General features: G+C 49.7%; 2 protein-coding genes across 6 annotated transcripts; one reads left to right on the forward strand and one right to left on the reverse strand.

Annotated features, from left to right (window-relative positions):
* Nucleotides 1–516: 516 nt before the first annotated feature.
* Znf319 (zinc finger protein 319) lies at nt 517–6,513 on the reverse strand. 3 transcript variants are annotated; one of them, XM_027405700.2, is made up of 2 exons: nt 6,492–6,513; nt 517–4,225 (listed from the first exon to the last, which is right to left on the reverse strand). In XM_027405700.2, exon 2 carries the CDS (start codon nt 3,968–3,970, stop codon nt 2,225–2,227), a length of 1,746 nt encoding a protein of 581 aa, XP_027261501.1. In that variant the 5' UTR covers nt 3,971–4,225; nt 6,492–6,513; the 3' UTR covers nt 517–2,224. The 3 variants fall into 3 exon arrangements, with proteins under 3 accessions (XP_027261501.1, XP_035298491.1, XP_027261500.1); XM_035442600.1 differs by lacking the exon at nt 6,492–6,513 and adding an exon at nt 5,587–5,802; XM_027405699.2 differs by lacking the exon at nt 6,492–6,513 and adding an exon at nt 5,825–6,174 and having other exon boundaries at nt 519–4,225.
* A 56-nt stretch (nt 6,514–6,569) lies between these two features.
* Usb1 (U6 snRNA biogenesis phosphodiesterase 1) lies at nt 6,570–20,965 on the forward strand. Of its 3 annotated transcripts, none has more exons than XM_027405701.2 (7): nt 6,570–6,773; nt 7,559–7,725; nt 9,685–9,868; nt 16,040–16,093; nt 17,362–17,467; nt 18,685–18,768; nt 19,979–20,965. In XM_027405701.2, the coding sequence occupies exons 1-7, from the start codon at nt 6,667–6,669 to the stop codon at nt 20,081–20,083; spliced, it is 807 nt and encodes a 268-aa protein (XP_027261502.1). In that variant the 5' UTR covers nt 6,570–6,666; the 3' UTR covers nt 20,084–20,965. The 3 variants fall into 3 exon arrangements, with proteins under 3 accessions (XP_027261502.1, XP_035298492.1, XP_027261503.1); XM_035442601.1 differs by lacking the exon at nt 6,570–6,773 and adding an exon at nt 6,808–6,825; XM_027405702.2 differs by lacking the exon at nt 6,570–6,773 and adding an exon at nt 7,024–7,304.
* Nucleotides 20,966–26,010: the final 5,045 nt, after the last annotated feature.

The following is a 26,010-nucleotide window of genomic DNA, read 5'->3' on the forward strand; positions in this document are numbered from 1 at the left end:
GATGGAAAGCATGTGAGTTGCAGACTGCTGTGGGCAAGAATGCAGTACAGGAGAAATGTGTGGAAGGACTAAAGTAAAGGCACTGTAGGGCAGACCAAATGTTAAGAGTGGGCTAGTGGGGCTGGTTGGGTCCATTGTTCAGGGAGCACCTGAACACACTTTCTGGCCTTTTATGACTGCTGGTCTTTGTGGTCCAGCTCCCTCCTCAAGGGTATGGTTAAACCTTCAAGGCAGGTGGGGTGGTAGCTGTCCGTTTGTCCATAGCTTCACCTCAGAGTCTCAACAATGACTCCATCCAATTCTCATAACAGCGAGGCAAGTCAGCCTCCCAATGTGTTTTTTGGTTTTTGACAGATGAGGCAACTGTGTCCCAGAGAAGTGACCAGTCCAAGGTCACATAGCCAGAAGCCCCAAAGCTCAGGATTCAAGTCTATCCCCAATCCGACACTTTGGTCTGTGTAACTCTCAGCCTCTGCCCCTCCCATCATTCCCTCTGGAAAGAACAAGTGGAAGAGCTGTGGGCTGCACCAGTCAATGGCTTTACTTCTAGAACACACATCAAACTCACTGTATAGTAACATCAACAGTGGCTGCCTAAAATGGAGTCATTCTTTGAAAAATTCCAAACTCATATTTATATATGATCCAAAATGACATGAAATTAAGCTATACAATGTTATGAATAGTATAACAAACTGCTTTTAGAATGCAATATGAAAGGAAAAAATTTGCAGGTAGGACTGGACAATTGTAAGCCTGAGTTCCAGTCTTTTGAGGCTTTGTGACCAAGAGTCAGCCCTAGAGGAGTGCTAACCTGTCTCTGTGGCCACAGGAGAGAACCTGGGCAGACAGAGCAGGTGCATGTGGCCAGCTGGACTTAAGAGACGACAGGTGAGGTGGTGTCCTCCTACCCATCTGGCCCTTCCCTTGGGTGCTAGTCAGTCTTCTTTCAAGACTCATGGATGGGGCCTGGGGGGGGGGGACTGGGGAGGACACGGGCAGGGCTGGGTTCAGAATGACTGATAACAAAGGTCCTCCAGGCTCTTGAGGTGGCTCTGGCCGTCCAGTGGTGGTGACTGACCATGTACCTGCTAAGAATGCTGCCTACTATGTTGCTTTTTCCTTGTGTCCCCATGTTTGCTATAATAGCCAACGACCTAAGGGGACTCCTAGGACTTAAAGGAGAGTGGGTTGTTTTGGCAACAGAAGATCCTTAGGGCCCAAGCCCACTGCCAGATTGATGGCTCATGGTATCCATGGGCTGGAAGTGCTCTATAGGGTAAAAAGCCATTCCTCACCCTGGGTACCCAGAATTGCATCTGGCCCTCAGGCAGGGCTGGGACAAGCTGAAGCCCAGACACTTTGGTTCACACAACTTGGGAAGAGGGGGCCTGTTAATAACTGCTAGGGAAATCATGGGCTTGGTTGGTCCTCCTTCCTGCCCACCCCAGGTCTGAGGCAAGGGGTAAGGAGGACTAACAGCCCTCCCCTTCTACAACAGCAGCTCTGCTAAGGGCACATTCACTCCCTTGAAGCTCAGAACCACTCACAGGCAGGAGGGGGCTTCCACAGATTCAGGATCACCCTCAGCACACAGGCTATTTGTCCCTTTCCCTGTGGACAGCATTGGCTGACCTGAGTGTGTCGTGGAATGTTTCTGCTTCCCCCACCCTGATTGGGCCCCTAGGTTCCAAACACACCCTGCCCAAAGACTCCTATCCTACATAGCTCAACTATCAGAAACTTGGGGTTGGGGCATATTCATCCTACCTGGGCAGACAGAGGACTGTAGCTCATGGTCTACACTCAAGTCTCCAGAACTGCAACAAAGCTGGACTCTCCCCCCCCCCAAAAAAAAAGCAATTTGAGAAGAAACCCTACTTCCTTCTTCCCAAGCCACTTGGCTTCTAACTAGACTGAACAATTTGGGAAGGCTAGGTTGGCATCCCTCATATCTGGGGCAGAGAGGCACCTCACTACAGGTGGGATTCAAGTTCTCTATAGATAAGGGGGGCAGCAGGCTCTCAGAAAGCAAGTCCTGTCATAGGGAAGAGGTTAATGGAATCTGGTCTGGCCACAGCAGTTTGGCTCCTCTGATGGCCGGGCCGGTGCTAGGAGTACTGAACATGCACACCTTCCACCTGCCCAGAACCCTTTGGTCCTCACTCCTGAGTGCAGCTGCAAGCAGGTGAGACTAGACAGGATAGGTGGTGGCCCCAAGGCCTTAGGGCAGGCAGGCTGCCACCTGGTAAGCCCCCTCTGCAGCTGCAGCTGCAGCGCTGTGCTGGGCACTGTGCTCCTGGAGCAGTGCCACATCCAGGAAGCGTTCGCCACACCACACACACTTGAACTGCTGCTCACGGGCATGCACGCCCTGGTGCTTGTTGAGATGCTCGCGCTGCTTGAAGGCTTTATCACAATTGGGGCACTTGTAGGGCTTCTCACCAGTGTGCACCCGCCGGTGACGCTGCAGGTCTGATGCGTACTTGAAGCGCTTCTCACAGTCCGGGCACTTGAGTGGTTTTTCCCGGGCCGGGTCACAGCGATGCTGCACGAATTCCGAGGAGGAGAAAAATCGGCGCTCACAAAGGGTGCAGCGCAGAGGCTTTTCCGCAGCGGCGCAATGCGACAGCTGGTGCTTCTGCAGGGCAGACGCCCGCTTGTAGGCCTTGTTACACACTGGGCATTTGAAGGGCCGCTCTGTGGAGCTTGGCAGGCACTTGTGCCGCAGCAGCTCAGCAGATTGGTCGAAGCCCTTCTGGCACACCGGGCACTTGAAGAGAGTCTCCAGGGTGTGCACATGCTGGTGGTAGAGCAGGTGGCTGGGCTGCCCGAAGCCCTTCTCACACAGGCCGCACTTGAAAGGTTCTTCCGTCTTGTGTGTGCGCCGGTGCCGCATCAGTGCATACTGCTGCTTGAAGCCCATGGGGCACAGGTCACACTTGAAGGGCCGCTCTGCACTGTGAGTGCGCTCATGCTGCCGCAGGTCTGATGGCCTCTTGAAGGCCTTCTGGCACTCGTTGCAGCGAAAAGGCCGCTCACCGCTCGGGGTACAAGGGTGCTGCAACAACTCCGACGACTCTTTGAAATGCAGCTCACACACGTTGCAGCGGAACAGGTGGTGCTCCCCTGAATGTGCATACATGTGGCGCACCAGGTGGGAGCGGTGCTTGAAGGTCTTCTCACAGACAGCGCACTTGTAGGGCCGCTCAGAGCTGTGTGTGCGCTTGTGGTGCACCAGGTGGGAGGACTGGCTGAAGCTCTTGTCACACAGTGTGCACTTGTACGGCTTCTCTCCAGTGTGGATCCGCTCGTGCCGTGAAAGCTCGGACAGGTGCTTGAAGGGTTTCTGGCAGATGGTGCAGCTATAGGGCTTTTCAGGTTGTTCCGCAGGGGCAACACTAGTGGGTGGAGGTGCTGGGGGCACCGATGGGGCAGTAGTGGTGGCTGGTTCAGCAGCCTCAGTTGGCTTGTAGGTCTTATCACAGATGGAGCACTTCACCATGCCAGTGTGGGAGGTGTGGTGTTGGGCCAGCGAGGTGAGCAGTGAGAAGCCCATTTTGCAGACACCACAGACAAAAGGCTTCTGCTCTGCCTGCACACACTGGTGTTCCAGCAGGTCGGTGGCCTGATGGAATATCTTGAGACACTGTGTGCACTGAAAAGAGCGGTCATGGCCTGCCAGACACTGGTGCTCATGTGGACTCGAGAGGTGTGCCAGGTCATGGCCACACACACCACATTTGGGGCCTGGCTCCCCTGCTTGCAGGGGTGCATGCTGTGGGGGCTGCAGGCCTGGGTCAGGCTGCAGAAGTATGCCATACACAGCACAGCCTAGTGGATTCTCAGCTGTACCTGGGGGCAGCGTGTGCTCAGCCAGGGCTGGTGGTGGCTCTGCATGGTGCTGAGGCTGTGGAGGCTGTGGCTGCTGTGGCTGCGTCTGTGGTGGCTGCTGCCAGCTTTCCGACATGCTTGGGAAGATGAAACTGGGTTTGGACAGTAATGGCTTCAGTTTCCCGCTTAAGGTGAACCCAACCCTGAGAGAGAAGCTACCGGTCTCAGGGACGGACAAGAACCTCACACAAGGCACAGAGGAGGACTGGTCAGATAGCCCTTGTCATTAGCCAAGAAGATAGCCTACAAGGCAGTGTTTACAGGACAGGGGGCTCTTCGAGACAGGGTCCCAGCAATGCCAAGAAGGCTCTGCCTTCCCCAGTAACCGGTTCTGTAGGGAAGAGAGACACAGTGAACTTGAGGCAGGAACAAGTGGCCCTTCCCTTATCTTTTCCTGTGCTGCCCACACTCACTGAACTGACATAAGCTACCTTAGGGGAGGGAGATGCTCAGGACTGGAAATCTGCTCCCTTCACATGTTATCAAAGAAGTCTGGGGGCAGCTCCACTCCTCCATGCAAAGGGGAAGAGGGCAGGGCATCTCGGCCTCCACAAATCCCCTCTACTTTCCATGTAGCCTTATTCAGTCAGGTGTCTCACAGGGTCTGGGGTGACCTGTCCCGAAGGCCTGCCAGCCCCTCTCACATTAACATGAGGACACCACTGCTTAGAGACCAGAGAAGCCTGCTAGCCTGCTGGCATAAAGCCACACCCCCAAGGCACCGGTCCTAAGGCAAATGGACTCCGGAAGCCGCTCCGGCTCTTCGACACCTGCACTCTAGGCGTTTCCCCGGGCACATGCATCTCTAGCTGTAACAGGATGAATGGCCTTGCAGGAACCTGAATCCCTGGCAAGGAGGGTTAAATGACAGGTTCATAGACCACCCAGAGTAGAAATCCTCCAAGCCCACCTTCTGTACTCTAGTCATCTCTCAGAGGAACACAATATCATAAAGTGTAATATTTGCCTGAGTTATACAGGATAAAGCATCCCACAGGATGTTCCTCTTCCAGGTCCCAAACATTCACAATAATCAATGCAAGATAAAGCCCACCCTGCCCCAGCAAATCTCTTAATTCACCACTTTGAGGCAGCGGACAGAGAGGGAGGAACTTTGGGATCCAAAGGCAACCCCTTCCCAGGTTCTTAGTTCATCAGTCGCTTAGATTTAAAAGTTTGTAAGTTTTCTCTAGGAGGAGGAAGGAAGAGAATGACCTCACAAGCCAGCCTGACTTCTAACTGTTCCGCTAAAGAAACTTAAGAATCAAGCTAAAAGCTGCCATCCGCAGCAACTTCTGGGAAAGGAGGGAATAAAAGAGCTGCTGCGTTGGTGTAGTGCCGAGGTGTATGAACAAGCAGCTACAGCTGGTCATTCTAGCGTTCCTAAGGTAGTGAGGAGAGGTGGATTGCACTGAACACGCCTGGTCTAGCTGTACCAATCCAATTGTGTGTTATTTTTCCTGGTATGAATGGCTGACAGCCCCAGAGGCCACCCCCACTCCCCACCTCTCGGAGCAACCCCACTGTCTACCCTGACCCTTCTCCAGGAAGGTGAAGCCAGGAACACTCTCAGATCACTCCCGCAAACGGCAGGAGAGAGTAGGGGAGGGGAGGAAAGGCAAGGAGAAGCCCCCACTCACGCCCCACCCCAGCCCTTCTTCCTCTCCCGGTAACTGAACGAAAGCTGGTCACCTCCCATCAGGCCCAGCTGGGCTGCCTCCTGTCAGCTCTTGCTCCGGATGGCCCAGCCGCTGCGACCCAAGAAAGGGTGGCTCAGGCCGAAGAAGGCCCCAGAGTCTCAAACCGTGCCTGGGAAGCGACTGTGCTTCCAGGCCTGGCCTGGGCCGCCCCAGAGCTCAGGAGGCTCTCCCGAGGTGTGGTGGACACTGGAGTGGCCCCCGGATGCAGCCCCGAGTGCCCTGCCGCTCACCTGCTCCAGGCCGCCCGTGGGGACAGGCGCGGGGCGAGCAGAGAGACCAGCTGCTTTCTCGGCTGCCTCTTTATTCCGGCTCCATCCGCCGCGGCGCGGCCTACGCGCCCTGCCAATCCGCGGCCTCGCGTAGCAGAGGCGGGCGGCCCGGGGGCGGGAGACGGGTTTGTGGCGGCCGGAACCGACGAATCGACTCGCTCACTCGGACTCGCGGGATCCGGGCAGCGGACGGACGAGCGAGCGGACAGACCGACGGTCCTGCAGAGACCGGCGGACTGGCGGGCGGCGCGAGGCCAGGGAGGCGGGGCCGGGGGAGGAGCCGCGGCCCGGGCGGCGGCTGCGGAGGAACCCGAGCTACGGTGCGAGGCCGCCCCCTGCCGGGGACCCGCGGCCCGGCCGACCCGAGCTTATGAGTACGGAGGGGCGGGGCTGCAGCCTCGGGAGCCTCCAGAGCCGAGGCGCCCGAGGGTCCAGCCCCAGCCCCAGCCCTGCCGCTGCTGGCCACAGTCCGTCCCACCCGACGCTCCGGTCTTCTGCAGCTGCCGTGCCGCTCAGCTCGCTCTCAGGAGGGGCCCTGGGGCTCTGTCTTTGTGCAGGTCTGACAGGCGGACCCGCACCGGGGCACTACGGCGACCGAGCGCTCCCGAAGGCCGCCTGCAGCACTTACCGCGTAGCCGCCGAGCGCAGTTTGCGGTAGTCCTCTGGGATCCGCCCCCTCCGTCGCAAGGCCCCGCCTCGAGGTGGAACTACTCTAGGTCCGGCCCCAGCGAGCATTTCCGGCTCAGCGGAACTCCGGGCGCTGGCCTAGGTTGCCCGCGTATTCCGCCTGTGGTCAAGACCCCATGAGCGCGGCGCCCCTGGTGGGGTACAGCAGCAGCGGCTCCGAGGATGAAACCGAGGCCCCCGCCGCCGCAGGGCGGAGCAAGCCCCGGTCTGGGGGCCGCCGTTGGTGAGGAGCGAGGAAGTTTCTATCGCGAGGGCGCGATTCTTTTGAAACCCTGGTGGGATCCGAGCCTCCGGGATGCCCGGGAGGGTGGGTCGGTTCCCCGGGAAGAATAAAAAGGGACGTCGAGGGAAAGGAGGATTCCCAGGAGCACACCCTGGACAAAGTCCCAAAATGGCACACACGCACACCCTCGGCTAAGGCAAGGTTGGGAGTGAGGACACGGGTTCTAGTCCAGCCCTAGCCCGTGCATTTTTCTCCCCTGGTGTGCAAGCATGTTTCTTTCAAGGTCTGTTTCCTCATTTGAACACAGTGCAATAATAACCAAAGCACCTGTCTTTGCTGAGTACAGTATGTCGTCAGTTCATTTCAGAAGAGCTCTAGCAAGTAGAAATATGCTTTACACACGAGGAAATTAATATACGGCAAGATCACAGAACTACTTCGGTTCTGGCCCGTCCAGCTAGGTAATAAGGACCTCCAAGCCACACTGCTGCCTGCTCAAGTGTTCCCATGGGGACCAAGAGTTCTGCTGAGGTGTGCCTCCCAGATTATCCGGAAAACTTCATTAGTTCTAGAAAGTAGTTCTAGAGAGTTGTGGCTCTCTAGAAGCTCAAACACCTGCCTGGAGATCCACACTCAGCCACTGTGGCTGAGGGAGGAGGATCAAATTTGAAGCCAGTCTACACTACATGGCAAGGCTGCTGTAGAAACAATTACTGTGCATAAGAGCTTAGACCTTTTGTTGTATGTGCAAAGGGAGACAATGCTTGTTCTTTCTTCTTTTGCAGTGGCCAGAACTCCCTTCCCACTCAGAGGTTCCCAGTACCTGACAGTGTGTTGAGCATGTTCTCTAGCACAGAGGAGGGGCCTGAGGACGACAGTACAAAACATGGGGGACGAATCCGCACCTTTCCCCATGAGCGGGGCAACTGGGCCACACACATCTACATACCATGTGAGTCACTCACCAATGGCAGAGGGCCAACAAGTGCCTCCTAGCTGTGGCTAGAAGGAAGAAACCAGGGTCCCTGTGTGCTAGACTCATCCCTCCGGGCCCTGAGGAAGTGACAGGCTGGATCAGGCCTGGCTGCACTGGGTATTCTGGAAGTTACTAGGCAGCATCCACTGTCAGAATGCTACATTTCTCACAGCAGATGGATGAACCCACTTTTTTTTTGGTTTTTTTTTTGTTTTTTTTTTTTTTTTTGAGATGAGATCTCTGTGTAGTCCTGGCTGCCCTAGAACTTAGAGATTTGCCTGTCTCTGCCACTTCGGTGCTGGAATTAAAGGTATGTGCCACCACTACCAGGCTTGAGGCCATATAATAATCACCAGATTTCAAGATTTGTATTATGGACATATCTTGGTGTTGTACATTCTGTGAGCTTAGACAAACTAAAAATACGTACATCTACACTATCATGAAGAGTAATATCACTGCTATCCGAATCCTCCATGCTTAACTTAGTCATCCCCACCTTCCACCAACACCTGTTTCCACAAATTTGCCTTCTCCAGAATGTCACAGAATTGAGACCATTTACTATGTAACCTTTTCAGATCGGCTTCTATGGCTTAGTAATGTGCATTTAAGGTTCCTCAGTGCCTTGTTATACTTGATAGTTCATTTCTTTTTAGTGCTAACTCATATTCCATTGTCTGGCTCTACCACAGTATGTTCACCTACTAAAGGACATTTTGATTGTTTCTGAATTTAAGCAGATATGCATAAAGATGCCAAATTGAAAGAAAAAAAGCCACATGATCATCTTATTAGATGCTGAAAAAGCCTTTGACAAAATCCAACACCCCTTCATGATAAAGGTCTTAGAGAGATCAGGGATACAAGGAATATACCTAAACAAAATAAAGACATTAAACAGCAACAGCCAACATCAAACTAAATGGAGAGAAACTCAAAGTGATTCCACTGAAATCAGTAACAAGGCAAGCTTTCTACTCTCTCCATATCTATTCAATATAGTACTCGAAGTTCTAGCTAGAGCAATAAGGCAACCAAAGGTGATCAAGGGGATACAAATTGGAAAAGAAATCAAACTCTCACTGTTTGGTGATGATGTGATAGTTTATGTAAGTGACAACAAAAATTCTACCAGGGAACTACTACAACTGATAAACACCTTCAATAATGTGGCAGGATACAAGATTAACTTAAAAAAAAAAAACCAGTAGCCCTACTATATACGGATGATAAACGGGCTAAGAAAGAAATCAGAAAAACAATACCCTTTACAGTAGCCACAGAAAACATAAAATATCTTGGGATAATGCTAATGAAACAAGTGAAAGACCTGTACAACAAGAACTTTTGAGTTTTTAGAAAAAGAAATTGAAGAAGACAACAGAAAAATGGAAAGATATTCCATGCTCTTGGATAGGTAGGATTAACATAGTAAAAATGGCAATCTTACCAAAAGCAATCTATAGATTCAATGCAATCCCCAGCACAGTTCTTCACAGACCTTGAAAGGACAATACTCAATTTCATATAGAAAAGCAAAAAACCCAGGATAGTCAAAACAACCCTGTATAATAAAGGAACTTTGGAGACATCACCACACCTGACTTCAAACTCTACTATAGAGCTATAGTAATGAAAACATCTTGGTATTGGCATAAAAATGCTTTAGGCTAGCATGACTTTAGCCTCAGCACCCGGGGATAGAAACACTTAGAGGAACACTACAAAGTGCTATTGTGTGTGCCCATATTCTACATACCACACATAATACATTTATTTGAAAAGACATTCACATTAAAATATTGGTAAGCTGTCCAGATATAAGCTACTCCTGAAACCAGGCTAATAAGGGCTCCTCTGCCCTCTGGGCTTTTTAACTCATCTGTGACTGCTGGGCTAAGAGGCAGTCTGCTCTTCCTGCTCTTCCACTAGATGAAGCGAAGGAAGAGTTCCTGGATCTGCTTGATGTGTTGCTGTCCCGAGCTCAGACATTCGTGCCCCGATTGGTGCAGATGGAGGAGTTCCATCTCAGCCTGTCTCAGAGCGTGGTTCTCCGTCACCACTGGATCCTCCCCTTCGTGCAGGCACTCAAAGACCACATGGCCTCTTTCCAAAGGTGAGCACTTCCCCCTTCTGTCAGTTCCTCTCCCCTCCTGGGCTTTGGTGTGCTTGGAGATGGGAATAGTGCCAGGCAAGCAGGCCAGACCTGATGACCTGAGGCTGCTATGTCCCATCCAGTGTGATGCAGGCACCTCACATAAGATACTCCATGGTTCTTCCTCTGTGTTGTATACAGAAACCTTGCCATGTGCTTCTAAACTCACACCTAGGATTCCCAGCACTTCTGTTGCCAGATACATAAGAGCTTCTCCTATACCAACACCTCTGCAACTCTCCAGATACTGACTGGGCATCCTACAGTTTAGTTTAGTTCTGTCACCAATGCCTGAGACTTAGTACAACCTCACAGGCTAAGCACTTTGTCCCACACGCTGCCCTCTACAGTAGACGCCAGCTCACATTAGGTCCCTAGGTTAGCCAAGGGAATTCTGATTTTGTTACAGATCAGAGCTCCCTATGATCCCACCTCCCACCCCCTCCTATTGACCATCTACTAGAGGGTCTCACAAAATTTAAGAACACAGCTCACTCCCTCGATTTCCAACTTGTCACACAGAATTTGTTTACTTATTTATTGAGGCAGGCAGGCTGCCTGAACCAGGCTGGCCTTGGATTTATAGCAATCCTGACTCAGCTTCCTGAGTACTAGAAGAGGCATAAGCCACCACACACAGACCTACAAAGGAGAGAGAGGTGGAGATGCTACACAAGCACTGTGTTACTGAGCTACATCCCCATCCCCTACAAGGATATTTTAAAAGATACAATGAAGAGTGACAGAAGAGGCATGTGGGGCAGGGTTTAGAAAGGTCACTACTGCCCCCACTCCAGCTTTCTCTACCAACTTAAGGCATTTCTATGCTTACCTATTTATACTGCTCCTGAAATCCTTGCCTACTCTCTTTTTTTATTAATTTATTTTTTACATTCCAATCCCAGTTCCCCCTCCCTCCTCTCCTCCCGCTCCTCCCATCCCCCCTCCATCTCAGAGAGGGTAAGGCCTCCCAAAGGAAGTCTATTAAGTCTGTTCCATCATCTTGTTGAGGCAGGACCAAGGCACCTCTTCACCCCCCACACCCATTTGTCTAGGCTGGGGAAGGTATCTCTCCACATAGAATGGGCTCCACTAAGTCAGTTTATGCATTAGTGTTAGGTCTTGGACCCACTGCCTTATATATTGTCCCAGCCACACCATTGTCACCTATATTAAGGGAGTCTAGTTCAGTCTTAATGCAGGTTCCCCATTTGTCAGACCTGAGTCAGTGATCTCTGACTAGCTCAGGTCAGCTGATTCTGTGGGTTTCCCCATCATGGTCTTGACTCCTTTGTTCATATTATTGCTTCTCCCTCACTTCGATTGTACTCCAGGAGCTTGGCCCACTGGTTAGTTGTGGATTTCTGCGTCTGTTTTTCTGTTTCTGGAAGAGGCTTCTAGCTTCTCTGATGTTGTGGATTGTAGGCTGGGTATGTTTTGCTTTATGTCTGGTATCCACTTATGAGTGAGTACATACTATATTTGTCTTTCTGGTTTTGGGTTACCTCACTCGGGATGTTTTTTCTCTAGTTCTGTCCATTTGCCTGTGAATTTGAGGATGTCACTGTTTCTTACCACTGAGTAGTGCTCCATTGTAAATATACCACATTTTCTTTATCCATTCTTCAGTTGAGGGGCATCTAGGATGCTTCCAGATTTTGGCTATAACAAATAATGTTGTTATGAACATAGTTGAGCAAATGTCCTTGTGGTGTGAATGTGCCTTCTTTGGGTATATGCCCAACAGTATTGAGGTAGATCGATCCTTAATTTCCTGAGAAATCACCATACTGATTTCCACAGCAGCTGCACAAGTTTGCACTCCCACCAGCAATAGTGGAGTGTTCCTCTTTTCTCCACATCCTCTCCAGCATAAGCTGTCATTGGTGTTTTTGATTTTAACCATTCTGATCAGTGTACGATGCAATCTCAGAGTGGTTTGATTTGCATTTCCCTGATGACTAAGGATGTTAAGCATTTCCTTAAGTGTCTTTCTGCCATTTGAGATTGTTCTGTTGAGAATTCTCTGTTTAGATCTGTACCCCATTTTTAATTGGATTATTTGGTAGTTTGATTTCTAGTTTCTTGAGTTCTTTGTGTATTTTGGAGATCAGCCCTCTGTCAGAGGTGGGGTTGGTGAAGATCTTTTCCCATTCTGTAGGGAGCAGTTTTGTCTTGTTGACCATGTTCTTTGCTTTACAGAAGCTTCTCAGGTTCAGAAGGTCCCATTTATTAGTTGTTGCTCTCAGAGTCTGTGCTACTGGTGTTCTATTTAGGAAGTGGTCTCCTGTTGCTATGTGTTTAAGTGTATTTCCTACTCTCTCTTCTATGAGGTTCAGTGTAGATGAAATTATATTGAGGTCTTTGATCCATTTGGACTTGAGTTTTGTGCATATCCTTGCCTACTCTTTCTTTTTTTATCTTTTTTTCTCAGATTTTTTTAATTTGAATTAGATACAAGATTGTTTTACATGACAATCCCTGTTCCCTTCTCCCTCCCGTCCTCCCCTACCACCACCACCCCCCAACTAAAACCCTACCTATCACATATCCTTTCTGCTCCCCCTGGATGGTGAGGTCTTCCATAGGGTGTCATCAGAGTCTATCATATCCTTTGGGATAGGGCCTAGGCCCACCCCCATGTGTCTTGGCTCAGGAAGTATTCTTCTGTGTGGAATGGGCTCCCAAAGTCCACACCTATGCTAGGGATAAGTACTGAACTACTACAGCAGGTCCCATAGATCTCTGAGGTTTCCTCACAGAAACCCATGTTCCTGGGGTCTGGATCAGTCCCATGCTGGTATCCCAGCTATCAGACTGGGGACCAAGAGTTCCCCAATGTTCAGGTCAGCTGTTTCTGTGGGATTCACCAGCCTGGTCTGGACCCCTTTGCTCTTCACGAGTCCTTCTCTGCAACTGGACTCCAATTCAGTTCAGTGATTAGTTGTGGGTGTCTGCTTCTACTTCCACCAGCTGCTGGATGAGGGATATCGGTGGCATATAAGTCAGTCATCAATCTCATTATCAGGGGAGGGCATTTAAGGTAGCCTCTCCTCTATCCTTGCCTAATCTTTCACCAAGTCTTTTCCAGTGGTTCTCAGGATCCCTTAGTGCCAGCAGCACCTGGTCCTGCTGCTGTTAATGGCCCCAGAACCCATCCACTCATCCTCACATCTACTCAGGCTCCTCCTCCCTCCTGGAGCCAGAGCTGATCCCCCTGGGACTGTGGCATTTCTCTGAATGTCCATGGCCTTCTCCAGGGATCAGTAGGTGCCTGCTCATGACTGGACAGGTGAAGAGGCCCTTTCTTGGGTTCTCTCGATCCTCTGAGGGCTGGTCCTATAAAGAACTTACAGAACTATTTTGTTAGTGGATTTTGTAATCTGATTTAATCTCAGTCTTTTTAAAAGATGTTTGTGTTTGGTTTTTCGAGACAGGGTTTCTCTGTGTACCCTTGACTATCCTGGAACTTACTCTATAGACCAGGCTGACCTCAAACTTAGAGTGCTGGGATTAAAGGCGTGTGCCACCAACGCCTGGCTGTATGTGTCTTCTTATTGTATGTGTCTTGTTACCATGACAATGCTACTGATCATCCCAAGGCAGCAGCTGTCTTCTGTCATCACATTGCTTGAGATGGATCTCTGTTGTTTTTTGGTGTTCTTTTGGTTTGGGGAGTTTCTTGTTTGGTTGTTTGTTTTGTTTTGTTTTTTTCTGTGTCTCAGGCTACCTAGCCCATGAGCATCTGGGATTCCCCCATCTCTGTCCCACCTCCTGATAGGAGCACTGGAATTCCAGATGTTCACACGTGTCCAGCTTTTACATGGGGTCCAGAGTTTTGAATTCATATCCTCACACTTGTCCAGCTACTGTTTCTTCCAGTTGCTCTATCTTCCCCACCCTTTAGGCTCCTTTTAAAATGTGTTTATTGGGCTTGAGAGCTGATGCTTCAGCAGTGAGAGCACTGGCTGTTCTTGTAGAGAACCTGGATTCAGGTCCCAGCTCCAATTTGCAGCTCAAACTGTCTATAACTCTAGTTTCAGAAGATGACTTCTTCTGGCCTCCATAGGCACTCCACTCACCTGGTGCATACATACATGCAAGCAAAATACTCATACACAAAAAAATAAGCAAAATAAAATTTAAAGTGTGTGCATGGGGGGGGGGGTACGTGCGCATGTGGACCATGCACATGCGTGTGAGGGTCTGTGCCTCTGTGCATGTGGGCCATGCACATGCGTGTGAGGGTCTGTGCCTCTGCGCATGTGGAGGCCAAAAGAAGGCAGCAGCTGTCTTCTGTCATTCTCTGCCTATTCCTTTGAGACCAGCCCTTTCCCAAACTTTGAGCTTGTGTCCCTGTCCAGCTTATAGCTGGCGTTACAGGTGTACACATAATGTCCAACTTGTTAGTTGGGTCCTGCTATCAGAGCTCCAGTCCTTATGGTTGCACAGCAAGTGTTCTTAATCACTAATCACTGAGCCATCTTTCTCTTTCCAATCCCCAGGCTTCATACACACGCACGCATGCAGGCACGCACGCGCAGTTTCAGCAGATGACATGGGAATGACTTTTGCTAGTCTGACTCTGTTCATACTCTCCCCTTGTAAGTAAAGAATAGAAAGGTCCTTTCCCCTTATTCCCCTTATCTTATTGGAGCTCTATTTCCTGGGCAAACTAGCATTCAAGCTGGGTGATCAGTAGCATTGTCATGGTAACAAGACTGACAGGTGCACTAAAGGCATCCTGCTTGAAGGTGAGAAACCAGTGCATGAGAATTCATGAATAAGGTCTGGAGGGAAGCCACTCCCTCAGCCTCCTAGTGGGTACTAGTTCTTTAATGGAGGAAGCAACTTGATGGGACCTCTGGAAACTGCCCAAGCGCCATTGCAAAAGGTATCATTCTCTGTGGGACACATGTGTAGCCTGTTGCCCTGCTCATTTGAGGACCAGAGAGCAGCCCCTAGACTGCCAGATTAGTGTCTTTGAGGAGATGGATTTGATGTTTGCTGCCCTTTGTCCTCAGTGAAGCTAGCCCAGCTGCAAACCTTAGTTTATTGAGTTGAGATGACCAAAACTGGGCTGTAGGCAGAGTTTCTCTGTGACCTAGCAGCCACTCCCAACCACACAGAGACTTAATATTTTTAAATGCCTGGCTGATAGCTTAGGCTTGTCTCCAGGCAGCTCTTACAACTTAAATGAACCCATTTCTATTATCCATGTGCTGCCCTGAGGCTCATTCACCTCATCTATGAACTTCCCATGTTGCTTCTAACTTGTCCGGCTTGAGACTCCTCAGACTCCACCCTTCTTCCCAGCTTTATCTTTGCCTGAAAAATCCTGCCGAGCTATCAGCCAATCAGCTTTTTATTAACAATGAGAGTCACATATCTTCACAATGTAAAAAAGGATCATTCCACAGCACTAGGCAGTGCAGCCCTGACTCTGGTCCCAGTGTAACTAATACAGGTGCTGAGTGAGAGGGATTTCTGCCCTACTTCCTACCACCAGACGCACTTCAACAGAGACTCACTTTTTAGGTGAGAACAAGGGCTTTGCAATCGAATGGACTCAACTCCTGCCTCATCAAATTCAGCCTCACCAGGTCCATTTTCTTGTCTATGCCTCATGGGGTCATATCAACTATCTGTTTTCAGATGACTTTCTCAGATACACTGCACAGCATGCTACACAGTACACAGGTGAAGCTAGTGTCAGTAAAGTTGGTGCCTTCAAGTTGTTTCCTGGGATGAACTGCTCTTAGCAAAGCAAACTTCTTGCTGGTACCTAGACACTGCTACATGCTACAAGGGTAATTTAGTGTCTTGTCTAACTATAAGATATCTTAGATCAATTTTCCACTTAAATCATGGAGTAAGAATATTGATTTGTAAAATGAGTTAATTATATTTTTAAAGTGCTGTTTGGGAAGGTGTCTAGAGGGGCTGATGTTGCTTGTTTGTTTGAGGTAGACTCTTACTGTATAAATTGAGATCTTCTGTCTTGGCCTCCTGAGTACAGACTGTAGACGTCCATCACCACCCCAGCTCAAAGTGCTAGTTTTTAAAACATGAACTGTTATTTTACTTCTTTCCTTTTGTTTCTTGAAATATCTTTCTTCTTTTAAATTCCAGGTTCTTCTTTACTGCCAACCAGGTAAAGATTTATACCAACCAAGAAAAAACCAGGTGGGTCCTTAACTTCATTGCAAAGATAGAGGGGATGTATTTCATTTTCACATATACTTGTGGGGCATCTGTTCCCAAAAATCAATTTATTTTTTAAAAATAAATGAAACCCAAGTTTACTTAGAAGAGCTGAGGGAGTTCTGGGAGCCATGCAGATGTAGAACTATCTCAGTATGGAGGCAGCCTGTGAAGGTCCTGGTCTAGCCTGGTCCTGTCTAGCTCCCTCCCCGCCATAGTGATGAGCTCCTATTACCTCCCTTCTGCACCATTTCTCACTTCCCCTTGTTCATCTATTGCCAATGAGCCAACGAGGCTTTAAAAGTTAGAAATCCTAAAGTATTAAGTGAACAGAAGAGGGCATTTTTCAGCCCAGCAGTGGTGGCGCACGCCTTTAATCTCAGCACTCGGGAGGCAGAGGCAGGCGGATCTCTGTGAGTTCGAGGCAAGGCTCGTCTACAGAGTGAGTTCCAAGACAGCCAGGACTGTTTCACAGAGAAACCCCGTCTTGAAAAACAAAAAACGAGGGCATTTTTATCTGTAGGGCCTCCCTGTCCAGTCCACTCACTGAGCCACCCCTCTGAACTGCTCCAAAAGGGTTCACTCTGTACTGCATTTAGGCTCTATAACTTTATATGCTGAAGGGTTTCCTGGAGTGGGGAATCGACTGGGTCAGATAGTGCCAAGAAGTGAGGACAGGATTTGTGGCTTTGATAGCATAGAGGTAATTATAATCATGGGCTACTTTGACAAGAGCATTTCTGGGGGAGGGTTAGAGGCGGGGGGCTAGATAGTACAGAGGAAGACAGAGCACCATGGTTTGTTGGTTTGTTGGTTTTATAGTATTTCATTGAGAATGGAATGAGGGCAGGGTCAGGGAAAGATTCAGTTACTACAGACAGCGGTTCTCAGCACCCGTAGAAGGAAGTGGGGACCAGAGAGCAGAGCTTGGAGAGGGTGATGAATCCAGGGGGCTGCCAGAGAGTGGAGAGGGTAGGAGAGCCAGGTATGCAGTGATGGATGAAGGCTGCCCTGCAAGGATCCTTAGCCATGAGAAGAGACATCCAGTGAAGGCAGGTTCTTAAGTGAGGGAAGGAAGGGGGTTTGAAAGAGCTGGTTCATGGAGCAGCCGGGGCATGCACAGGAAGATGGGCTGAGAGCCACAGCCCAAGTCCCTGGACTTCCTGTTGGATGCCCCTCCTCCTCCTTGTGTGGTTTGTGTTCTCACAGGCTGCATTTTGTGCCCCTGTTGTCTCCCTGCCTCTTCCTAGGACCTTCATTGGGCTTGAGGTCACTTCAGGGCATGCCCAGTTCCTGGACCTGGTTTCAGAGGTGGACAGAGTCATGGAGGAATTTGACCTCACTACCTTCTACCAGGTAATGCACATGGTTGAGGCAAATGAACAGAGAGGATTACTGTTTCTGCCACAGGCTGCTGGTCATTGGCCAGTCTAGAACAGAGCATCCTCAGAGAAGCCCCATCAGAAGCAAACTAAAGAGACCTCCAGAACCTCCCTGTGTGGAGCCCTGAGTGCCAGCCCACAGGATTGGGGGCCGGGGTATAATGTAGTCTACCCAAAGTCCAACATCAGAAGACTGTTTGTGTCTTGAGATCTGTCTTTCTACTCTGTAAGGCATCCATGTTTGCCTTGTTTTTCCTAAGTAGCTGTCCCCAACACTTAGTAAAGTGACCCCAGGAAGAGGTGTAGCTTCACATCCTCACTGTGCCTCCCTCATGTCCTTTGCAGACTCAAGTCCAGCTTGAGTGTCACAGCTTTAAAAGGCCATTGGTTTTATTCAATGTGTTTGCAAAACCATGCCAGGTGTGCACTTATTTTTGAACAGAGATAATTGTTGTTTCTTCAAAATTGTTGACATTTGGGGTTTTGTTTATTTAATCAGAAACGTATGGCCTCTGCTGGAATGTTCTAGATCAGAAAACAGAGCCAGAGCTGAGCATGGTAGTGCATGCCTTTAGCCCTGGAAGCCAGGAGTCCAAGATTAAATCACCGATATGATCAAGTCTGTGGCTTTTAAGAGACATCCTTCACTGTGCCCTTCCCTCATGGAGGGAAAGGAGTGCACAGCTCTCCTCTACCCCCGCCTTTAATTTTTAATTATTCATGTGCTTATGGATGTTTTGCCTACCTGTATGCCTGCACACCAGGTGCATGCAGTGCTGTTGGAGGCCATAAGAGGGCATCAGATCCCCCTGGGACTAGACTTGTTAACCATCAGGTGGGTGCTGGGGATCAAACCTTTGTCCTCTGGAAAAGCCGCCCGTGTTCTTAACCTCTGAGCCATTGCTCATCCACATCTGTTTCTAAGGGCACCACCCTGTGCCCTCATCCAAACACCATCACCTTGGGGGTTAGGCTTTCACTTTTTTTAAATTTGGGGGAGGAGTAAATTCAGTCTGTAGTGGGAACCAGCACAAGCTATTTTGTGTGTGGGAGCAGGGGACATGGCTTCAGCTCTGGGAGCAGGCCAGCGATCCTACAGGGAGACCTGATGGGACTGTCAAAGAACTGCTGTGATGGATGGGCCTGCCGTGGCATCCAGTGGTGGCCTGATTCCCTGTTTTTCTTCCCTAGAACCCTTCATTTCATGTCAGTCTGGCCTGGTGTGTGGGTGATGCATGTCTCCAGCTGGAGGGACAGTGCCTGCAGGAACTACAGGTGAATTTCCAGGACAGGGACACAGAGCACTGAGCTCCAAAACTGATGGGATGAACAAATGACAGAAAGGGGAGGGCTGGATACTGAAGCCTAAATCTGTAGGAAACCTAGTGGCATAGAGAAGACTCTCATCCCCTCCCTTCCTGATCAAAGTGTCATCCCTGAGCTGGCAGCAACAGCAGCTGGTAACTAAGTGACACTGCAGCCCCCCCAGTCAGGGAGCAGAATTGCAGTAAAACAAAACCTCTAGGGCTTTGTGTGCACTGCCTTAAACCTGATACATGACCAGAGTAAGCTCCCACCCCCAGCCGCAGACATTTACCTGAGGTCGGAGGTTTGGATCTGGCAGTTGTAAGTGGAGGAAGAATGGCAGGTACAAGGAACCCCAGCCCTCAGAGCATGTTACATTACAGGTCTTACTTTTGAGTCAGGGTCTCACCATGTCTCCTTGCTTGTCACCTAGAACTCACTGTAGAGCAGGCAAGCCTCAAACTTGCAGTGTTCTTTCTGTCTCAGATTCTGAGATTGCAGGTATGTGCCAACATGCCTGGCTACATTTCGATAGCAGTGCATATGCACAGTGCCCAGCAGTGCACAGAGGCAGAGGCAGGCAGCGGCATGGCCCTTTGTTGGGAGCAGTCCAGTTTTTCTCAAAGGAAGCCAGAAGTCAAGATTTCTATGTGCAGCGTTCTGATTTTCCGGTGTTGGCAACAGATTTGGATTTATTTATTTATTTATTTATTTATTTATTTATGTCTGATTTGTTTTCAAGACATGGTCTCTTTTTGTAGACCAGAATGTCCTCGAACTCCAAGAGATCCACCTGCCTCTGCCTCCCAAGTGCCTAATTTGGATTTTTAAAAAGTACTTTACAAGTCAAAATCTGTTCAGGCCATAGGCCATCATCTCTCTAGGCACTTTCCCCTTGGCCTGTGGAAGGCAGCAAAGAGCTCTGATGTCTGGCTCCAGGAGAGCCCAGTCCCAAACTAAACCAAACTTCATGGTAGTCACTGCCTCCAAAGCGTTATGTGTGTCGTCATCTGTAAGCTGAGGGGATTGGCCCTACCTCTGATAATGATTGCAGAGCCTGGAGTCTTCATGACCTGGGCCCCTCTCAATTTTGCCCAGTTTCCTAGACTGGTGTTGTTTGTGGTGCCTGTGGGTCCAATTCCCCTTAACATGGCTGTCCCCTCCCTGCTGCTGACTGAAGGAAATCGTGGATGAGTTTGAAGACTCTGAGATGCTGTTGCGTGTGCTGGCGGAGCAGGTCCGCTGCAAGTCCGGGAACAAATTCTTCTCGATGCCTTTGAAGTGAGCCTTGTCCCATGCCTCTCTATAGACCAGCTGAGTTGGAGGAGCCTGCTGCCATCTGTGGGATGCCTCCAGCAGGAAGTCCTAATCACACACTGAGCACTGTTCTAGTGGGCTCCTCTCCTGGTTCTTTTGGGTGGTAGGTTGGTAGGCTGCTGCTGTCGTGTGGTCATTTCCAGAAATCACCAGTAGAGGGCAGCCGGACCTCTAATTCTTCTCTTCCTCTAGGAAAAGCAAATGAGCCCTGCTGGGGAGTCCACCCACCCTCAGTGGCGTCCCCACCTAGGTCTCTCCACTTCATGATCTATATTGATGCCACTGGCCATCACACCAGTTCTTAAAGTCCTTGTGCCCTGACTCACCTCTGTCAAACTGGGGGCTTCAGTGAACCTGTCACTCTCCTTTTAATCTCCTTTATTTATCCCTTTTTCCCTTCATCCCATCCTGTGCCAGGAGAGGTCATTTCAGGGCCAGGGCACAGGGTGCTAATTTGTGGTCAGCAGCAGTTTTCTTCATTCCATCCTCCCACTTACCCAGCCAGGTGCCTGGGGAGCCCAGCAGATGTTTCATTTTGGCCTGGCCATGGCTGCCAGCCAGGCCTCCAAAACCTGTGACCCCTGCTTTCCCCATCAGCTTTCCCAAAGAAGCACAGAGGCACCTTCCCACCAGGCAAAACACTCCTGCCCCTGTGGCTGAGCTTTCTTCAGGTGTGGGGCAGGGTGGGAGGTGGAGAGAGGCGGGAGGCACAGGAGATTTTATTTTCCATCAAGCTCTTATCAGGGCAAAGAACCAGTCCTCTCCAGTTGTCATAGTGATGGATAAAGAAATATTTTTTTACAGTTTTAAATTATGTTCAACAAATAAAATCTGTCTTTTTAATGTGGCATCTTATTTTTAAACTACTTGTAATTTAAATGTGGGCGGTGCCTCTGTCCCCTCCCACAGTTGTGCTTCACAGTTCAGGGGGCTCTTGGGACACTCGGTTATGAATTTAAAGATTTCTGTGTATTTTTTTTTATTTTGGTGTGTGTGGGGGGGGGCACATGAGTTCCAAGAAAGCTCCCAGGAGTCAGTTTCTTCCTGCCACTTTGTAGAATCCATGGTTGTCAGTTCTCAAAAAGTACTTCTAGCCAGTAAGCGATCTCACTGACCCTCAGTTGTAACTGTGACTCAAGAAAAAAATGTTGGGGTTGGGGACGCTGGAGAGGTAGCTGCTCTTTCAAAGGGCATAGATTTGATAACACACCTATGTGCAGCTCATAACCATCTGTGACTCCAGTCCATCTAGCTTCAGGCACCAGGCATACATGCAGGCAAAACACCCATACACTTAAAATTTTAATTTAAAAATAAAAGAGTGGGAGCTGGAGAGCTAGCTCAGTCAGTACTGTTCTTGTTTTGTGGGCATAAGGACCTCAGTTCAATCCTCAGAACCGGCCTTTAAAAAGTATCTGGGTGATGGTGGTGCATGCCTTTGATCCCAGCACTTGGAAGGCAGAAGCAGGTGGGTCTCAGTGAATTTGAGGTCAGCCTGGTCTACAAATCGAGTTCCAGAACAACCAGGACTACACAAAGAAACCCTATCTCAGGGAAAGAAAAAAACAAAAAGCTGCTGTGGTAACAAACATTTGTAATCTTTGCACTGGAGAAGCAGAGACAAAAGGATCCCCTGAGCTGACAGCTAGCCTCGCCTAGTTGTCAAGCCGTAAGCCAATGAGAGACTTTGTCTCAAAAAACAAGGTGGATGGCTCCTGAGGAACAACAAATGCCCAGGATTGCTCTCTGCCTTATGCCTGTGTGCACACCCAGATATGAATGCATGTCTACCTCTGCGCACACATACACAAACATCCCCCACCCTACACACAAAAGAGAAAAGATGGGGTTACCCTGTCTTCCAGGACTTAATGAAGTGAAACTGCATGCAGTACATGGAACTCAGTGTCTGGCATGTCCCAGGGAATGGCCATCTCCACTCTTCCTGCACAGATACTAAGACTTTTTTCTAGGGCCTTCTCAACTATTCCTACAGCTGAGCCTGAGGAAAGCAAACTGGGTAGAGGTGATTGCTGTGGAAGAAGAGCTACATGACTTGCCTGGGGCCATGAGAACTTGTTAGGGCCTGACTCAGGCTTGGCCTCAGCTTCCACCGTGTTACAGCCTAGCCACCCCTGCTCTTGCCTCCTTCCCAGGCCTATGTGACTCATGCCCTCACAACCCTGCCTTTCCCTGCCTTAGAGAACACAATTGTGCCTTGTCCCCCCCCCCGCCCCCCCCGTCCCCCCCCGTGCCACCACAGCAGTCTACTGGCTGTAGCTGACCTGCTGCTTAATGGCATCAGAAGCCACAATGGAGAAACTAGGCATGTTTTCTAGCCTGCAGGCAACATGGCAACCCATTCCTGACACCTGCTCCGTGCCAGGTCCTGAACTGCACCCTTGGATGGACCCATCCAGGTCAAGCCCTCTGGGTGCAAAGGGAAAACAGGCAAGGTGTGCTGGTTAGAAAGCCCATCCCTAACCTTGTTTTTCTCCAAACCACTGAGGTCTGCCCCCACCCCACCCCACCCCCAGAGAGGATATGGCTCTGCAGGTCGTCTGTGCTGTGAGTGGGGTTAAGAGTGTGCAGCCACTTTGAGAAATGCGCCAAGATCAATAAGCTGCTCTTCAGCAGAGAATGGAGGTGGCAATGGAGGAAGCCTGAGCTTTGCTGGGGGGGATGGGCATGTAAGCTGCGCCTGAGGAGGCGGCAGGCCTTTGCCTGGCGGGCACCCAGACATGCAGCGTGCTTCCAGAGTGGAGTGCCTTCAGCAAGCACTCCGCTGACAATGCAGAAGCAGCTGGAGCACTTCCTTCCAAAAGAGGAGAAGTGTTCCAGAAACCGGAGAGACAACTGGAGATGGAAGACCAGAGCAGGCTTGTCCACCACTAGGTGGGCGGTGTACAAGGAAGAATTGCTCTTGATGAGGGTTTTATCATGCTTGGGAGAGTACAGAATCAACACATCTGGCTCTGGCATCCTCAGATGCTCCCTGCAGGGCAGGGAAATCTCATCTCAAGGCCTCACTGGCTGATTTCCACCTGGTACTAAATAAGACCTTCTCCGTTCCTCTTTAGACCTCCTGGCTCTGTGTCCAAGAGAAAAGGAAAGTACTTGGTGTGTTTATTCCTTCTCTTGGCACCCAGAGTCCAAAAGACTGTCCTGTGACCGAAAGGATCCTGTTCTGCCAGCCTAGCACAGTAACAATCACTAAAGTGACAGTGGCCAAGTGTGGGGAGGCAAGAGCCTCAAATCAGGGCTCCCAACTGTAGGCTTTAGAGGCATTTACAGGGCAAAGAAACAGGGTGATCTGAGATGTGGAGATGGTGATTAGCAGTAAGGAAAAGAGGCATAATGTGTTCTGCACTTTGGAGCCCCACCAGAGATGGGTTGGGGTGTGTGTAGTGTGAGCCCCGAAAAGGGGGCTAGGTTCCTTCAGAGCTGGAATCACAGGCAGTTCTAACCTATCTGATGTGGGTACTGGGAACCAAACTTGCATCCTTGGAAAGATAGGCAAATGTTTTTAACCATTGAGCCATCTCTCCTGCCCATTCCAGCCTTTTTGAGCTGCCTCCAAGTACTATAAAGCCTGCAACCTGTTCTCCCACGACTGTCTCTCATCAGAGGGGTTACTGACAGCAAAGCTAATGGGAGGGTACCGCATGGATAAATACTTCTGAAACTAGTAGGAAAAATTAGGTAATGAATAGCAAGTGGAACTGCAGAGTTAATCAGGTTTTCCCTCAGTTTCAACCTCACCTTTGATAGTGGATGCTGCCTGAGGAACCCCTATAACTGAGTAGGCAGGGTATCATCATCCCAGGCCTAGTTCTAGCCCACAGCAACTTCACTGAGGACGAGAACCCACTTACTCTACTGTTAGCTGGGTCAGAACCCTCATTTTACAAATAAGAAGGTAAACCTAAATAGAAGACAAATGTTCCAAATTCCAGGAAAGTAGTCCTGGGGCAGGAACCCAGAGATCTGGCTTCGAATCCATAGCTTTTTGTAGAACTCCTCACATAAGAAGCCATTTCTGGGTTGGAAAGATGGCTCAGAGGTTAAGAGCACTGGCTGCTCTCCCAGGGGTCCCGAGTTTAATTCCTAACAACCACATGTTGGCTCACACCCCTCTATAATGGGATCTGGTGCCCTCTTCTGATGTTCAGGCATGTATTCAGGCAGATCACTGTATATATAATAAATAAATAAATCTAGAAGAAGAAGAAGAAGAAGAAGAAGAAGAAGAAGAAGAAGAAGAAGAAGAAGAAGAAGAAGAAGAAGAAGCCATTTCCTTTAGCCAGAAGTGCCCACCAGAACAACCAGCAATGGAAGAAAACACAAGACCTCACTGACCATGGTCTTTCAAACATTCTCTCAAACATTGCCTACATACCTGAAATTTTATTTATTACTAGGTAACCCCACAAATGCAGTTTTAAAAAATTGTTGGATATAAAATTTGCTAACAATTGAAGTACATCTGATTTAAATGGGCTGTTGTGCACCAGACACTGAACATTTCTCAAAATCAAGTTTCAAATTAGAGAACTGGAAAGCTGGTTTCCCAGGTGAGGGACCCCACAGGGAAGTCCATCGGTAGAAATGGGGAAACACTGCCTCTATCTTTTCTCAAAACTCCAATTTCCTTCCCATGAGATTTTAGTCCAGGCACTGGGCATATTCGAACCAGCCATTCTAAGATCCTTTGCCAGGTCTCCTATTTCTGGGAGATGGAAGGGGCAGGCCACCCTGAGAGCCTGTTCTAGAAAAGACCTACCCTCGGGTAGGGTAAACTCCCATTTGTCTGTGGGGAGGTGATGAGGTTTGTTGCCCTCTGCCCTGGCTCCTCTGGTCCTCACTTGGCAATCCAGTTGCTGCAGTTTGCTACACTATAGCTGACCTTGGGCTGGAAGAAGTGTCCGCGGATCTTCGACCCCCTCAGCATCCATGCTGAAGTTAAAATTAAAGTCTAGCCCAAACTTCACGGGAAGGTTTGCTCTTCCACCCAGCGATCTAATGAACCTCGTCGACACACTGACTTTCACGTAATAGAGGCCAAGTAGAGCGGGTTTGCTTGGAAACAAAATATGTGCACACTAGGAGCTAGAACCCTTACCCCAACATGGAGACTCAGAAAGATCTAGTAATTTGCTCATACTCACGTGCAGGGAAGTGGGGATGCACATTCCCGCACTCGGTTGCACCCTATCCCCTGACTTCACAACTCAGAAATTTACTAAAGAGCCTAAGACACCTTTAGGTTTGTTTTTAAAATTATATTTTTTGTGTGTGCACGTGTGTTCGCAGGTGCGCCACAGTGGTGAGTGTTCTAGTGGTCCAACAAGATGGTCCTGGGGATCAAACTCTTGTTGCCACACTTGACAAACTTGATAGTGGCCAGAGCCTTTATACACTGAGCCATCTTACCTGCCCCTCCAACTTCTTTGTCTCGAAGTTTTATTGTCATGTTTTAAAGTTTAAAGCAGGATTTCGGATCTTTTTCTGGCCCACCTCTATCTGAATGTCCTCATCGCCTTCCGCCAAGTGGCTTGAGGAATCTACGTGCTGCCCTCGAAGGGAGACCACGCCTTCCATGCGCCCCGCTTCAGAATAGAGCCAAGTTATCGGGATCGCCCCTGCTCCCCAGAAGCAGAAATGGGAGCAAAGCAGGCTAGGGGAGGTTTTCTGCCATCAGAAAAGATGAACAGTGTCACCCACGTGCCTGGGCAACACAGCCGGCACCTGCTACTGAAAAGCCTCGGGTTAAGAACCGCCCCCAGCCTCCGCCTAGATTTGCGCACAGGGAGCACACTGGCCCTTTAAGAGCGGCGGCTCCCGCCGCGCACTGGGAGTAGAGCTGCGGAGCCAAACTCGCCGGGGACGCGGGGC

Source organism: Cricetulus griseus, chromosome 3 (assembly GCF_003668045.3).
Source record: "Cricetulus griseus strain 17A/GY chromosome 3, alternate assembly CriGri-PICRH-1.0, whole genome shotgun sequence".
NCBI lineage: Eukaryota > Metazoa > Chordata > Mammalia > Rodentia > Cricetidae > Cricetulus > Cricetulus griseus.

Excerpts from the sequence above, each read along its gene's own strand:
- Usb1 (XM_027405701.2), top strand. The coding sequence starts at position 6,667 with ATGAGCGCGGCGCCCCTGGTGGGGTACAGCAGCAGCGGCTCCGAGGAT. Across the intron at positions 7,726-9,684 it reads CACACACATCTACATACCAT|ATGAAGCGAAGGAAGAGTTC; the intron begins GTGAGTCACTCA and ends CTCTTCCACTAG. Across the intron at positions 18,769-19,978 it reads AGTGCCTGCAGGAACTACAG|GAAATCGTGGATGAGTTTGA; the intron begins GTGAATTTCCAG and ends TGCTGACTGAAG.
- Znf319 (XM_027405700.2), bottom strand. The coding sequence starts at position 3,970 with ATGTCGGAAAGCTGGCAGCAGCCACCACAGACGCAGCCACAGCAGCCA.